The sequence below is a fragment of the Mobula birostris genome, chromosome 11 (assembly GCF_030028105.1).
Source record: "Mobula birostris isolate sMobBir1 chromosome 11, sMobBir1.hap1, whole genome shotgun sequence".
In the NCBI taxonomy this organism is placed as follows: Eukaryota; Metazoa; Chordata; class Chondrichthyes; order Myliobatiformes; family Myliobatidae; genus Mobula; species Mobula birostris.
The window spans coordinates 55146549-55159343 of NC_092380.1; the positions used below are offsets into that span (position 1 = coordinate 55146549).

General features: G+C 42.4%; 1 protein-coding gene across 5 annotated transcripts in view; it reads right to left on the reverse strand.

Moving 5' to 3' along the window:
* LOC140205086 (potassium voltage-gated channel subfamily KQT member 1) overlaps positions 1-12795 on the reverse strand; it is an 851833-nt gene that overhangs the window by 580010 nt on the left and 259028 nt on the right. For all 5 annotated transcript variants that reach the window (XM_072272252.1, XM_072272253.1, XM_072272251.1 and 2 more), the window contains exon 8: positions 2144-2254. In XM_072272252.1, coding sequence (XP_072128353.1) covers positions 2144-2254 — 111 coding nt within the window. The remainder of the gene's footprint in view (positions 1-2143; positions 2255-12795) is intronic.

The following is a 12795-nucleotide window of genomic DNA, read 5'->3' on the forward strand; positions in this document are numbered from 1 at the left end:
TGGTTTTCCAGATGCTCATAACTCCTGTCCCTATTTCTTAGGTCTACCCCTATTGGCTAAGTGGTTGAGCCCTTTATTTAGTTCCTTCTGAGTGCATTTGTGACATTGTCCCTGATTAATCAGTATCAGAAACAGGTCTATTATCACTGACATACAATCTTTCATGAAATCTGTTGTTTTACAGCAGCAGTACATTGCAACACATGCAAATTACTAAATTACCACAAGAATATATTTAAAAAATTGTGCAAAAACAGAGCAAAATAGTAAGGTAGTGTTCATGGGTTGAAAGGCTCTTCAGAAATCTGAATAGTTCAACTCCCTCCTTCCCAGCCCCACAACATTTTATCTCCTTCTCTACCTCTTTAAAACTTGTTACTGTATCTAGTTTTTCTATACATCTGCCCACCATATACCTTTCATCATGATAGTCGCTTTGTACCTGAGCTCTTCCCAGATATCTCTTTGCCTTTATGCTGAGACTTGCAAGCAAGGCTGGGAATTTGAATGTCGCTTAACCAGAAGTCAGTACACATCAGCAAACATAAAGGTTATAGTTCAATGGGATTCTGTACAAAGATAGGCACATGACAACATGGTTTTTGAATTTACGGGAGCTGGGAGGGGCAGGGCAGAGATGAGGTAGATGGAAGTACATTAGTAAAGGTGTAGAGAAGAGTGTGAGTGGTAGCTGAAATATGGTACAGACAGTATTGGTATGCTTCTTGAGCCTGTTCTACCATTCGGTAAGATCACAGATTATTTGCATTCTAGTCTATCTCCTACCTCCTGTAACTTCTAACCCTTCACTTATCAAGAATCAACCTGCCTTTGCCTGCTGTGCATTAGTAGTGATCAGATTCAGATCTCAACTGACTTGCCCTCTCACAAGTTTCAGAAAGTACCATAAGATCATAACAAATAGAAACAGGAGTAGAATTGGCAATAGGTACACACTCAACTATGAATGTGAATGGTCCTTGTCAGGGCCAGACAAAACATACATTTGATGGCAAGGCAACAGAGTTTGTAATACTTATACATCTATTGTCCATATACCATCTCTTTACCTTGACACCTACTGACTATGCATCACCTCTTCATGGAGGCACTTATCAAGCAATGCTGAATGTGAGTACAACGCTTCATGCTGGTGACCAGTTCTCGTGGCCCCATTGCTCAGGCCCCTCCCACTTTCAAATCTCTTACTAGCTCTTCTTTCATTTAGTCCTGACGAAGGGTCTCGGCCCAAAATATCAACTGTACCTCTTCCTAGAGATGCTGACTGGCCTGCTGCGTTCACCAGCAACTTTTATGTGTGTTGCTTGAAATTCCAGCATCTGCAGATTTCCTCGTGTTTCCATTGCTCAGTTTGATATGTTTATAGTCCTGAAAACTTCATTACATTCAATCTTCATTATCCACTGATTTGCTACAGTATCCATGGATCTGACATAAACCCCAAGCTCCATTTTGATTCTTTTCGACCAGAGGACCATAAGACATAGGAGCAGAATTAGGCTATTGGCCAATCGAGCCTGCTCCACCATTTAATCATGGCTGACTCCTGACCCTTTCCCCCCCTCCTCAGCCCCACTCCCCGGCCTTCTCCACGTAACCTTTGATGTCGCATCCAATCAAGATATAATTGCTTTTCTAGCAATTATATCTATATATTTGTATATATTGAGGAACCAATTATTGTCTATATAAAAATAACAATTAGTTTCCCGATCATTTGTTATAATTTTTGTAACATAACTGATTTCAAAACTAATCATTGCTTGTTAGTTCCAATGGAGTAGTTTGCTCACTAACATCATTTCTTTTTTGGCATTTAAACACTTAAATGTTTTCAATGTAAGTCAATGCAATAATTATTACAGGGCATATGTATGTTTATTTGGCAGGTGTACTGGTTATAAAGGAGAGGCCCGTGGTGATACCCAGATTTTTGCTATTGTTGGGAAGTCCATGTCCTATTCCTCTTGGATAACAAGAATTAGTGCAATTCAAACAAAGCAACATAACTTTCTCGATTTATTTTTTATCTTTGACAGGAATGAATGCACAGATAGAAGATAATTCATGTTTCAGGTAACCAGAACAATAAACTGATGATTAAATTCAGGCAAACACTTACCGCAGGAAGAGCGAAGAAGGAAATTGCAAATACAGAGAAACATGAAGCAATGGTTCTGCCAATCCAGGTCTGAGGGACCTTATCTCCATATCCAATTGTTGTAACAGTTACCTGATTAGGAAGAAACCAGCCAGTGAATTTTAAAGTTACTCTCAAGGAATATTCTGCAATAGAAAATACAGAAGTGGAGTACTTAATTCAGTTTGAATTATTTGCCGAAGGATTGCTTTGCTCATTTATGCCCTGCCCAATATTCAATGCCATCAAAATTAATGATACAGAATATTTAATGAGATGCACAATGGGCTGCAGCAATTAGATAATGTGATTCAGCCAACCTGGAATGACTAATGATTAAACTATTCAAAATGCCAATGTCCACATAGAGATATTACATTCCTCATACTTGGGGAAATATGGCTATTACACTCCTTCAGAAGTATCACAATCAATACACCATAAGATAGTCACTCTAATAGAAAAAAAACTAATGAATCTGATAAAAGATCAAAATCTAGGTTAAAGGAGATCATGATCACAGTATTGCGTGGGAAGGGTGGGAACGCAGAGGTGGGAAACAGATAGAACAAAGATGCAGGAAATCAGGAAGATTAGACCTTCAACAGGCCTGGAAAAAAATGGCAAGTAGACTGGATTATCATTTTTGAAAGTTCACAGGTTCCCATTCACGGTCAGCTGAGACGAGAGACTCACACGTTTCTGGGACATTGTGCAGGATGGTACATCTCAGGTAGGTGGGAAGGGTGATATGTTTCTGGATGGGTGGGAAAGGTGGAAGGTTCCTGACTGTTGGGGAAGGACTGATTGTTGATCATGATATCAGTGAGAGGACTTAGAATGAACAGGCCTAAAGGAGACATGGATGGAGTGGCCAGAGGAATTGAGAAGGAGCAGAAAGTTCAAGCAATATGGAGAAAATTGCTGGCCATGGAGGGCAATGGAAAGGTTTTAGACAGGGGAAAGGGGCCCAATAGCTATGAAGATTAGTTGGTTTGCTTCTCAAAGTTCACAAGCAGTCGAGGAAAAGACCTCATGTCTTACTTGTGGCAGATCTCGGCATCACCTCATACCACAGCTCTGCTTATGCAGGGTCCTTGGTATTATCAAGGACCCCACCCATCCATCCAGCATCCTCTTTGACTTGCTAACATCAGGCAGGAGACTCCGAAGCAAAAAGACAGGGTGGGAAACAGCTTCTTCCCTCAGGCCATTAGGTTTCTGAATTCACTAACACATCGCATTCAAAGCATGCCTGGACAATTTGTATACTTTAATGATCACAGAGCTCCAAAGTTGAATGAAAGAATCTGATACAGGCCATCTCCCTAAAACATTTAAATACGACAACACTCCCCCTTTCAATTGTCTGGTTATCTCTCTCCTGTTCTGCTTAAGTTAAAGTGCATCAGTGGTTTTGTTTCTGCTTCAGGAGTTTCTATTCATTTATACTTATTGTTTAATTTTTGAGATTAAAATTCCCATTCTAGAGTTCTAAAAGTTCACAAGATAGAACAAAGCCATTTTGTCCAATATCCGCTCACCAGTTCTTTGGAAACTGATGCGGGATCATTTACTCCTATGCCCAGCTAATTCACTGCAGCCTGGCCATTATTTTCTGTTTAATTATAAACCAAATTCCATTTTGAAAACTGCTGTTAAACTCACTTCCACCATTATCTCATTCAAGATCACATCCTGCTCCATAAAAAACATGCTTCTGATATTTCTGACAAACCTATGTTACACCATGACTCCCTCCTCTAACTGTGAAAACAGTCTATCCACAGACAAATCATGCCTAAATTTCCGATGCTGTGAAGAGAGTAATTTTGTTTGCCCCACACTCTTGGTAACCGAAGCGCCTTATCCACTGTTGTAAATCTTCCATACACTTGGAACTTGGGAACTTGGACCTCTCCTGACTGGCGGTGAGAGGGGCCCTCCCAGTCAGATCCCTCCTGTGTGCCCGGAACGTCATCTCCACACCGCGCTGTCCACGGGAGGACTGAAGTGAGGAGGAGTCTGTGACCCACCTCTTTGCACACTGTCAGTTCGCAGAGAGGGTGTGGAGGAGGATGGACGGGCAAGTGTCACGTTTCATCCCCAGCAGCTGCGTAACAGAGGACTCTCTGATCTACAGGCTGTTCCCAGGGACGCACACGGAGACCAACATCCGGTGCTGCTGACACTCTTTGGTTGGCCCAGTACTTGATCTACCAGCACATGGAGATGTCTGTGGGAGAATGCTGCCGACTGGCACGTTCTCAGCTGCAGGAGTACGTGCTGAGGGACGCACTGAAACTCGGTGCAGCCACCGCAAGGGCCCGGTGGGGAGGGACCACGGTTTAGGGTTCTTCTCCCGCGGGAGTGGGAGGAGTCAGGTGGCGGCGAGTATACCCCTCAACAATGATGTGTTAAGGTGAACCAACGGAGTGCCACGTAGGTGGCTAAAGGTGTGGAAATGTATAGACCATAATGGAAACATTTGTAAAGGATTGACAGTCATTGAATGGTTTATTGTACATAATTTTATTTTTGAATAAAGTATATTTTGAAATTTAAAAAAAAATCTTCCATACACTGGCTACAGTCTGAACTGAGGTGGGGGTTGGGGGGGGGGCGAGCGAGCCTGGCCCCAGAGTGTACCAGAGCAGTTGAACCTGATGCTTGGATGTTGATTTAGGTGCAGGGCCAGATTCAAACGGTTAGGGTGTCGGGGCCCGGGACGAGGGACAGCTCGCTGCTCATCACTACACTGAACCATGGGTCTCGGACTCTCTTTGTGGACCAGACAGGAACGCTACTTGCTTGCAGTTATTGTTTGCATGATTTGTGTTTTTTTTCTCTCACTGCACATTGGATGTTGGACGGTCTTTTTTTATGGATTCCTTTGGGTTTTTTGTTTCATGGCTGCCTGTTAGGATTTGAATCTAAAGGTTATAAAATATACACATGCTTTGATAATAAATGAATTTTGAACTTTAATGTCTTCGCACTCTTCTAAAATGTGGTGTTCAAAACTGGAATAACAGCAAAGAAGCTAACCTTTAAAAAGATAAGGATACCATATACATATTTTTCAAAGGACAGTGTATGTGAACTCTAAAGTGTTTTTATTCCTGAACCTTTTTTTTGAAGTGACTTTATTGAGAACAAGTGTCTGGCAGCAACAGAAAAACGAAGCATTTGATGGTCATTGAAAGTGTCATTTATTCTATAAACAGCTGCCTCTGAATAAAAAACTAGCATCTGAGTCAGGGGTACCTAATGGGAACCTTGCCTCAGGAGTTAATTGCAAAGAGGGTGGGGAAGCAAGGGGGTTGGAGGGATTGCTGGCTGGTGGGGTGGGATGGGATTGGCACAATCATAAACGTATGAGGGCACAAGTTAATAGCATCTAAGTTGTACAGCTCTCATTCCACAAAGAAGTAAAAGAGACATTTCTTTGTTTGAAATCAGATACTTAACAAGTTCACTCAGGTAAAAGCCCTGTTAAAGATTTTTCCCCACTCTCTCTTCTTACTGAAGCAATGATTAGGAGAACAATGAAGTGGAGCACAGCTGGGGAGCATGTGCCAGAACAAAAGCAGAAAGGATTAGAAATGTGAAGTCGCACGACAGCACGATAGTGATGTGAAGCAAAAGCTTCAGCTTTCAGACCTGGAGGCAGAGCCACTGACTGTTACCACTGCACAGATGTCCTCTCTTCAAAGATAACACAGCTATATCAATAATTCACCAATGCACATCCTTGGTTTCCAATTTAAGTGCAACCAGGTGTCCCATTACGGCATTGCACTGATTCACTGCAGGAGAAAGTGAGAAAGCCCACACTATAGTTGGGGGGGGGGTCTTATCACCAAATAAAGCCCTTTGCTGTGCTACAGGCTTAAACAAGGCTTCATGTTACTAGCCCCACAGAGGAAAGGGGAAGTGCTTTAAACATCAGTGGAGTGAAAGATGGGATAAAAGCTTGCATAGGTGTCATAAGCAGCTGTTAAAAACTGCACCAAGGGGAATGTTACTTACACTTTTAGTGCGTTTAAAATAATTCCCAATCGAAAGATGGTAAGATGTTATTGATAAACATTTGCATGACCACAATCCACAAGCATCATTTCACAGTAGATTGTTGATGTTTCCTGTGAGATTTCTCTTCAAATCATACAGTAGCCCTTCCATTGGATGTTGATATAATGTGTCAAATTGTATATAATGGATATACTCAGAGCCACCAAATAAGAGGCAGGGTTGATTTAACATGGTGATCCAAGGGTTAAAATTATTGGAGCAATAAAAGATGAAGGAGATTCGGGGTAGGTTGAGGAATAGAACACAAAACATTGCTAAATATAAGGATGCCTTAAGGAATCAAATAATTATTTCAATGAATTAACAGCAGCACATTCACTCAGTGATAAAGTATAATAATATGAATTAATATTCAGGTAAAGAATGATTTTAAACTAATGAGATCTGCAGTCAAAATAATCATTAGAGAGTGAGAAAAAACATTAAAAAATAAAATAAATTAACTTTAACTATAAAGTGCTACAGAGACAAGTACAGTAGGCAATCACCATGGACAAAACTGGCTGAATTGTTGTAGTCGGGGCTGTTATTTCCAAGATTCAATGCACACATAGTTTATACCACAGAGAGAGAGAGGCAGAATAAAGTTGATAGATCAAAGTAAACATACTTACCAGGTTTCAATTTTTAGGATTTTGGCATTGCAGAAATCCTATGCTGTATTGTTCTAAGATGATTGAAATTTCTCAATATTTTTCTAAGCCAAATGGTTTATTATTCTTGAACCCAGCTCTATCTTCACTCAAGTGGTGCAGCAACTTACTAGGGGTTCCCAATCAACTTTTCAGGGGCATTTGGGGATGAGAATTAATGCCAGTCTTTGCTGAGCGGCCCACATTATTTGTGTTGAAATTAGGAAGGCATATCTACTTTGATTTATCAAGTTCATTCTATTGCTTTAAAGTTTTGCTCTGACAACTCTATTCCCTTCCTCTTTCTCTCTCTCTCTCTCTTTCTTCTTTTTCTCATATAGTATCAAGGTGGATCTTTTAATTAAAAAGCAGTAGAGATCTTCCAAAATGATGGCACTGGGTCATTGCTGTTTTTCATCTATATTAAAGATTTAGAGGATAAAATCGTTAACTAGATCAGCAAATTTGTGGATGACATCAAGATTGAGAGTGTAATGGACAGCAAGGAAGGATGATCTTGACCAGCTGTGAAAAAATGGGCTGAAAAATGGCAGATGGAATTTAATGCAGACAAATAGGGAGAAATTTGTCCCGGTGAGGAAGATAAAGAATGGTAGGGTGAAGGCACCATGGGTGATAAGTGAGGTGGAAAATCTTGTCAGGTGGAAGAAAGCAGCATACATGAGGTTTAGGAATCAAGGATCAGATGTGTCTATTGAGGAATATAGGGTAGCAGGAAAGGAGTTTAAGAAGGGGCTGAGGAGAGCAAGAAGGGGGCACGAGAAGGCCTTGGCGAGTAAGGTAAAGGAAAACCCCAAGCCATTCTTCAATTATGTGAAGAACAAAAGGATGATAGGACTGAAGATAGGACCGATTAGAGATAAAGGTGGAAAGATGTGCTTGGAGGCCTTGGAAGTGAGCGAGGTCCTCGATGAATACTTCTCTTCGTTATTCACCAATGAGAGGGAACTTGATGATGGTGAGGACAATATGAGTGAGGTTGATGTTCTGGAGCATGTTGATATTAAGGGAGAGGAGGTGTTGGCGTTATTAAAATACATTAGGACGGGTAAGTCCCCGGGGCCTGATGGAAAATTCCCCAGGCTGCTCCACAAGGCGAAGGAAGAGATTGCTGAGCCTCTGGCTAGGATCTTTATGTCCTTGTTGTCCACGGGAACGGTACTGGAGGATTGGAGGGAGGCGAACGTTGTCCCCTTGTTCAAAAAAGGTAGTAGGGATAGTCCAGGTAATTATAGATCAGTGAGCCTTACATCTGTGGTGGGAAAGCTGTTGGAAAAGATTCTTAGAGATAGGTTCTATGGGCAGTTAGAGAATCATGGTCTGTTCAGGGACAGTCAGCATGGCTTTGTAAAGGGAAGATCGTGTCTAACAAGCCTGATAAGAGTTCTTTGAGGAGGTGACCAGGCATATAGATGAGGGTAGTGCAGTGGATGTGATCTACATGGATTTTAGTAAGGCATTTGACAAGGTCCAACATGGTAGGCTTATTCAGAACGTCAGAAGGCATGAGATCCAGGGAAGTTTGGCCAGGTGGATTCAGAATTGACTTGCCTGCAGAAATCAAAAGGTCATGGTGGAGGGAGTGCATTCAGATTGGAGGGTTGTGACTAGTGGTGTCCCACAAGGATCAGTTCTACTTTTCATGATTTTTATTAATGACCTGGATGTGGGGGTAGAAGGGTGGGTTGGCAAGTTTGCAGACAACACAAAGGTTGGTGGTCTTGTGGATAGTGTAGAGGATTGTCGAAGCTTGCAGAGAGACATTGATAGGATGCAGAAGTGGGCTGAGAAGTGGCAGATGGAGTTCAACCCAGAGAAGTGTGAGGTGGTACACTTTGGAAGGACAAACTCCAAGGCAGAGTACAGAGTAAATGGTAGGATACTTGGAAGTGTGGAGGAGCAGAGGGATCTGGGGGTACATGTCCACAGATCCCTGAAAGTTGCCTCACAGGTAGATAGGGTAGTTAAGGAAGCTTATGGAGTGTAAGCTTTCATAACTCGAGGGATAGAGTTTAAGAGTCGCAGGGTAATGATGCAGCTCTATAAACTCTGGTGAGGCCACACTTGGAGTACTGTGTCCAGTTCTGGTCGCCTCACTATAGGAAGGATGTGGAAGCATTGGAAAGGGTACAGAGGAGACTTACCAGGATGCTGCCTGGTTTGGGGAGTATGGATTATGATCAGATCTAAGGCTTTACTCTTTGAGAGGAGACATGATAGAGGTGTACAAGATAATAAGAGGAATAGATAGAGTGGATAGCCAGCACCTCTTCCCCAGGGCACCACTGTTCAATACAAGAGGACATGGCTTTAAGGTAAGGGGTGGGAAGTTCAAGGGGGATATTAGAGGAAGGTTTTTTACTCAGAGAGTGGTTGGTGAGTGGAATGCACTGCCTGAGTCAGTGGTGGAGGCAGATACACTCATGAAATTTAAGAGACTACTAGACAGGTAGCTGGAGGAACTTAAGGTGGTGGGATATATGGGAGGCATTGCAGGCCGAAGGGCCTGTACTGTGCCGTACTGTTCTATGTTCTATGTTAAAAGTGAGATCGGACTTGCACAGTGAACCATAGGGCATTGAGGTGTGTGATAGAACAAAGAAATCTGGGAATACAGATGAATAATTCCTTGAAAATGGCATCACAAGTAGATAGGATTATAAAGAGTGCTTTCAGCATATTGGCTTCATAAATCAGAGCATTAGGGTAGGGACACAAGTGTTGGGAAGCTATGTATAAGTTGTGAAAGATGCTGATGAGGCTGACTTTGGAGAATTGTACACAGTTCTGGTCAACCATCTACAGGAAAGATATCAAGAAGCTTGAAAGAGTGCAAAGAAAAATTTACAGTGATGTTGATGCAATGAGAAACTGAGTTATAGGGAAATGTTGAACCGATTAGGACTGAAATGTAGGAGAACAAGAGAAGATGGCACAGCAGTGTAGTGGTTAGTGTAAAGGCTGATTTATACTTCTGCGTAGGCTCTACACCATTGTGAGCATTTATACTTGTGAGTTGGTGTGTCTGTGTCGCTCTGCAATTCATTGCCAAAATGCTAGTTGGTGGTGGGGTTTCTATGCCACTGTGTTGAGCTTCTTCACGTTGAGTTTCTTTGTGTACTTCAAACAATGGTGACTGAAACTGAGCACATCATGTTGGAGTTGGAGCTAATAACTGCTGAACAAGAGTTAATTTTATTGAAATTACTGCAATGCAGAAAAGAGAGAAAACATCAGAGGAGATGGTGTGTACGGCCATTCAACGGATTGAGGCAGAAGGAGGGTGAATTTTCTGTTATTGTTCGGCCACTGAGAGACATGTACGAGGAAATGCATTTCAAATATTTTCGGATGTCGGCAGTTAGATTTGACAATTTGACAAGAAGAAGCAACCGGAAATGCGATGCTACCAAGCGGACTAATCACAGTTGTTGCACTCTGCATCGCCGCCGCGCGTGGTTACATTTTTGGGGAGATGCGAATCAGACTACAGTGTAGGGTACGCGGCTACGCCGTACCTACGGCGTAGATTCGACACAGGAGTATAAATTGGTGTTAATGTTGTAGAGTGCCTGCAGTTGGGGTTCAACTCCCACAATGAGTTTCTACGGTCTCCCCAAGACTCTGCAGTCTTCCTTCGAGTGCTCTGATTTCCTCTCACATCCCAGAGAGGTGCCAGTAAGGGTTAGAAAGTTGTGGGCAGGCTATGTTGGCACAGATAGCATGGTGACACTAGCAGGTTGCCTCTGCACATCCTTGGACTGCAAATGACACATTTCACTGTGTGTTTCAATGTACATGTGATGAATAAAGCTGATCTCTATCTTTAATCTTTATAGATTAGTGACATAGATAGGTAATATATGCAGGCCTTTTCCCCTGAGGTTGGGGAAGACTAGAATAGTGGGCGTCACAGGATTAGGGTTTCCTGAGAAGGAAATTCTTCACTCAGAGGGTAGTGTGAGTGTGGAACGAGCTCATCATAGCTTGTCACACCAGACAGCCAGCCACTCTAGTGTTGTTTGGTTGATGTTGACCAGGTCAGTGTCAGCTAAATTAAGTGAGAGTGGGCAGTTGCACAGAATGTGTTCAATGTTCTGCACCCTTTCGCCACACTCACAGGATTCGCTGGTCTTTAAACCTCACTTCACCATATTGTCTCCCAGCCTACAAACTCTCGGTCTCGCTCTGTTGAGAGTGCACCACTTCCGTCTGTCAAGCAGTGCCCCATCTGGCAACATTTCTGTGGGGCCTTGTACTGTATTGTATTGTTTGGTGGGGTTCTGGCTTCTGTTTGTTGCCAGAGGTCAATCCTGTATGTTTGGGGGGATGTTCCATGTGGTAATTCCTCCACTATAGCAAACCTTTTCCTCGGTATTAGGTGGTTGGAAACTGGCAAATGATGATGCAGTGGGTGCAGTGGATCCGAGTTCTGTCTACCTTTTACACTTTATGTTGTAATGTGTCTTCGGATCTCTGGGGGAGCAATGCCTGCAAGTCTGTAAATGATGTTAGTGGGTGTGGGGCACAGTGTGCCCGTTGGTTATTCGGCAGGCTTCGTTAAGCAACGGGTTTATTTTCGTCGCATGGGTTGATCTGCCCCACACAGGTGCACAGTATTCTGCAGGTGCATAGCAGAGTGCTAGGGCAGTTGATCTAAGTGTGTGAGCATTAGCTCCCCATTTCGTGCCTGCTAATTTTTTCAAGAGAGAATTGCGAGAGCCAACTTTCCCTCAGGGTTTTTAGATGAGGGTGGCAAATGAGAGCGTCCTATCCAGTGTCACGCCCAGGTAAATTGGAGTCAGAAATTTTTCACTCAGAGGGTAGTGTGAGTGTGGAACGAACAGCCAGTGTAAGTTGTGGGTACAGGTTCAATTGCAGCATTTAAATGCAGTTTGGATAGGTGCATGGATGAGAGGGGAATGGAGGGCTATGGTCCTGGTGCAGTTAGACGGGACTAAGAGAAAAAACATCAGCACAGACTAGATGGGTTGAAGGGCCTGTTTCTGTGGTGTAGCGTACTTGAGAACAAACTCAACTCTAACCTTTTGGTTTTAGGTAGAGGTTGACCAGGCAAGGTCTTTATTCCTTGGAATTTAGGAAAATAAGGGGAAAAAACAGAGATAGAAGTATTTACAATAATGATAGGTATAAATAAGATGGATGGTAACAATATTTTCCCCAGGTTAGGGGACTCTAAACCCAAAGGGCAAAGGCTTAGGATAAGAGGCGAATGATTTACAAGGGTCCTGAGAGAATCTTAGTTCACAGAGTGGGTGGGGAAAATATGTAATGGCCTGCCTGAGGTTAACGGTTGAGACAGGTACAATAGTATCACTAAGATACGTGAATAGATGGGGCTTACAGGTATATGGGCCAAACACAGGAAATTGAGACAAGCCGGGTCAGCATGGACTACTTGGGCCAAAGGGCCTGTATCCATGTTGTATTGCTCTATGTTTCTCATAATGTCTGTGTGCTTCACCTGTAACAATGTGGGTTTCTTCCAGGTATTCCCATTTCCTCCCACATCCCAAAGACTTATGGGTAGGTACATGGATGAGAGGTTAACAAAACAGATGTTTTATCCAGTTCAATGTAAATTTATTGTCAATGTACAGATATGTCACCATATACAACCCTAAGATTTGCTTTCTTGCGGACATACTTAGTAAATCCAAGAAATATAGTAGAGTCATTGAAAGATTGCACCCAACAGGACAGACAGATGTAAAAGAAAAAAGAAAAGAAATAATAATAATAAATAAATATTGAAAACATGAGATAAAAAGTCCTTGAAAGTGAGTCCATAGCTTGTGGGAGCAATTCAGTGATGGAGCGAGTGAAATTATATTATACCCTCTGGTACAAATGCCTGATGGTTGA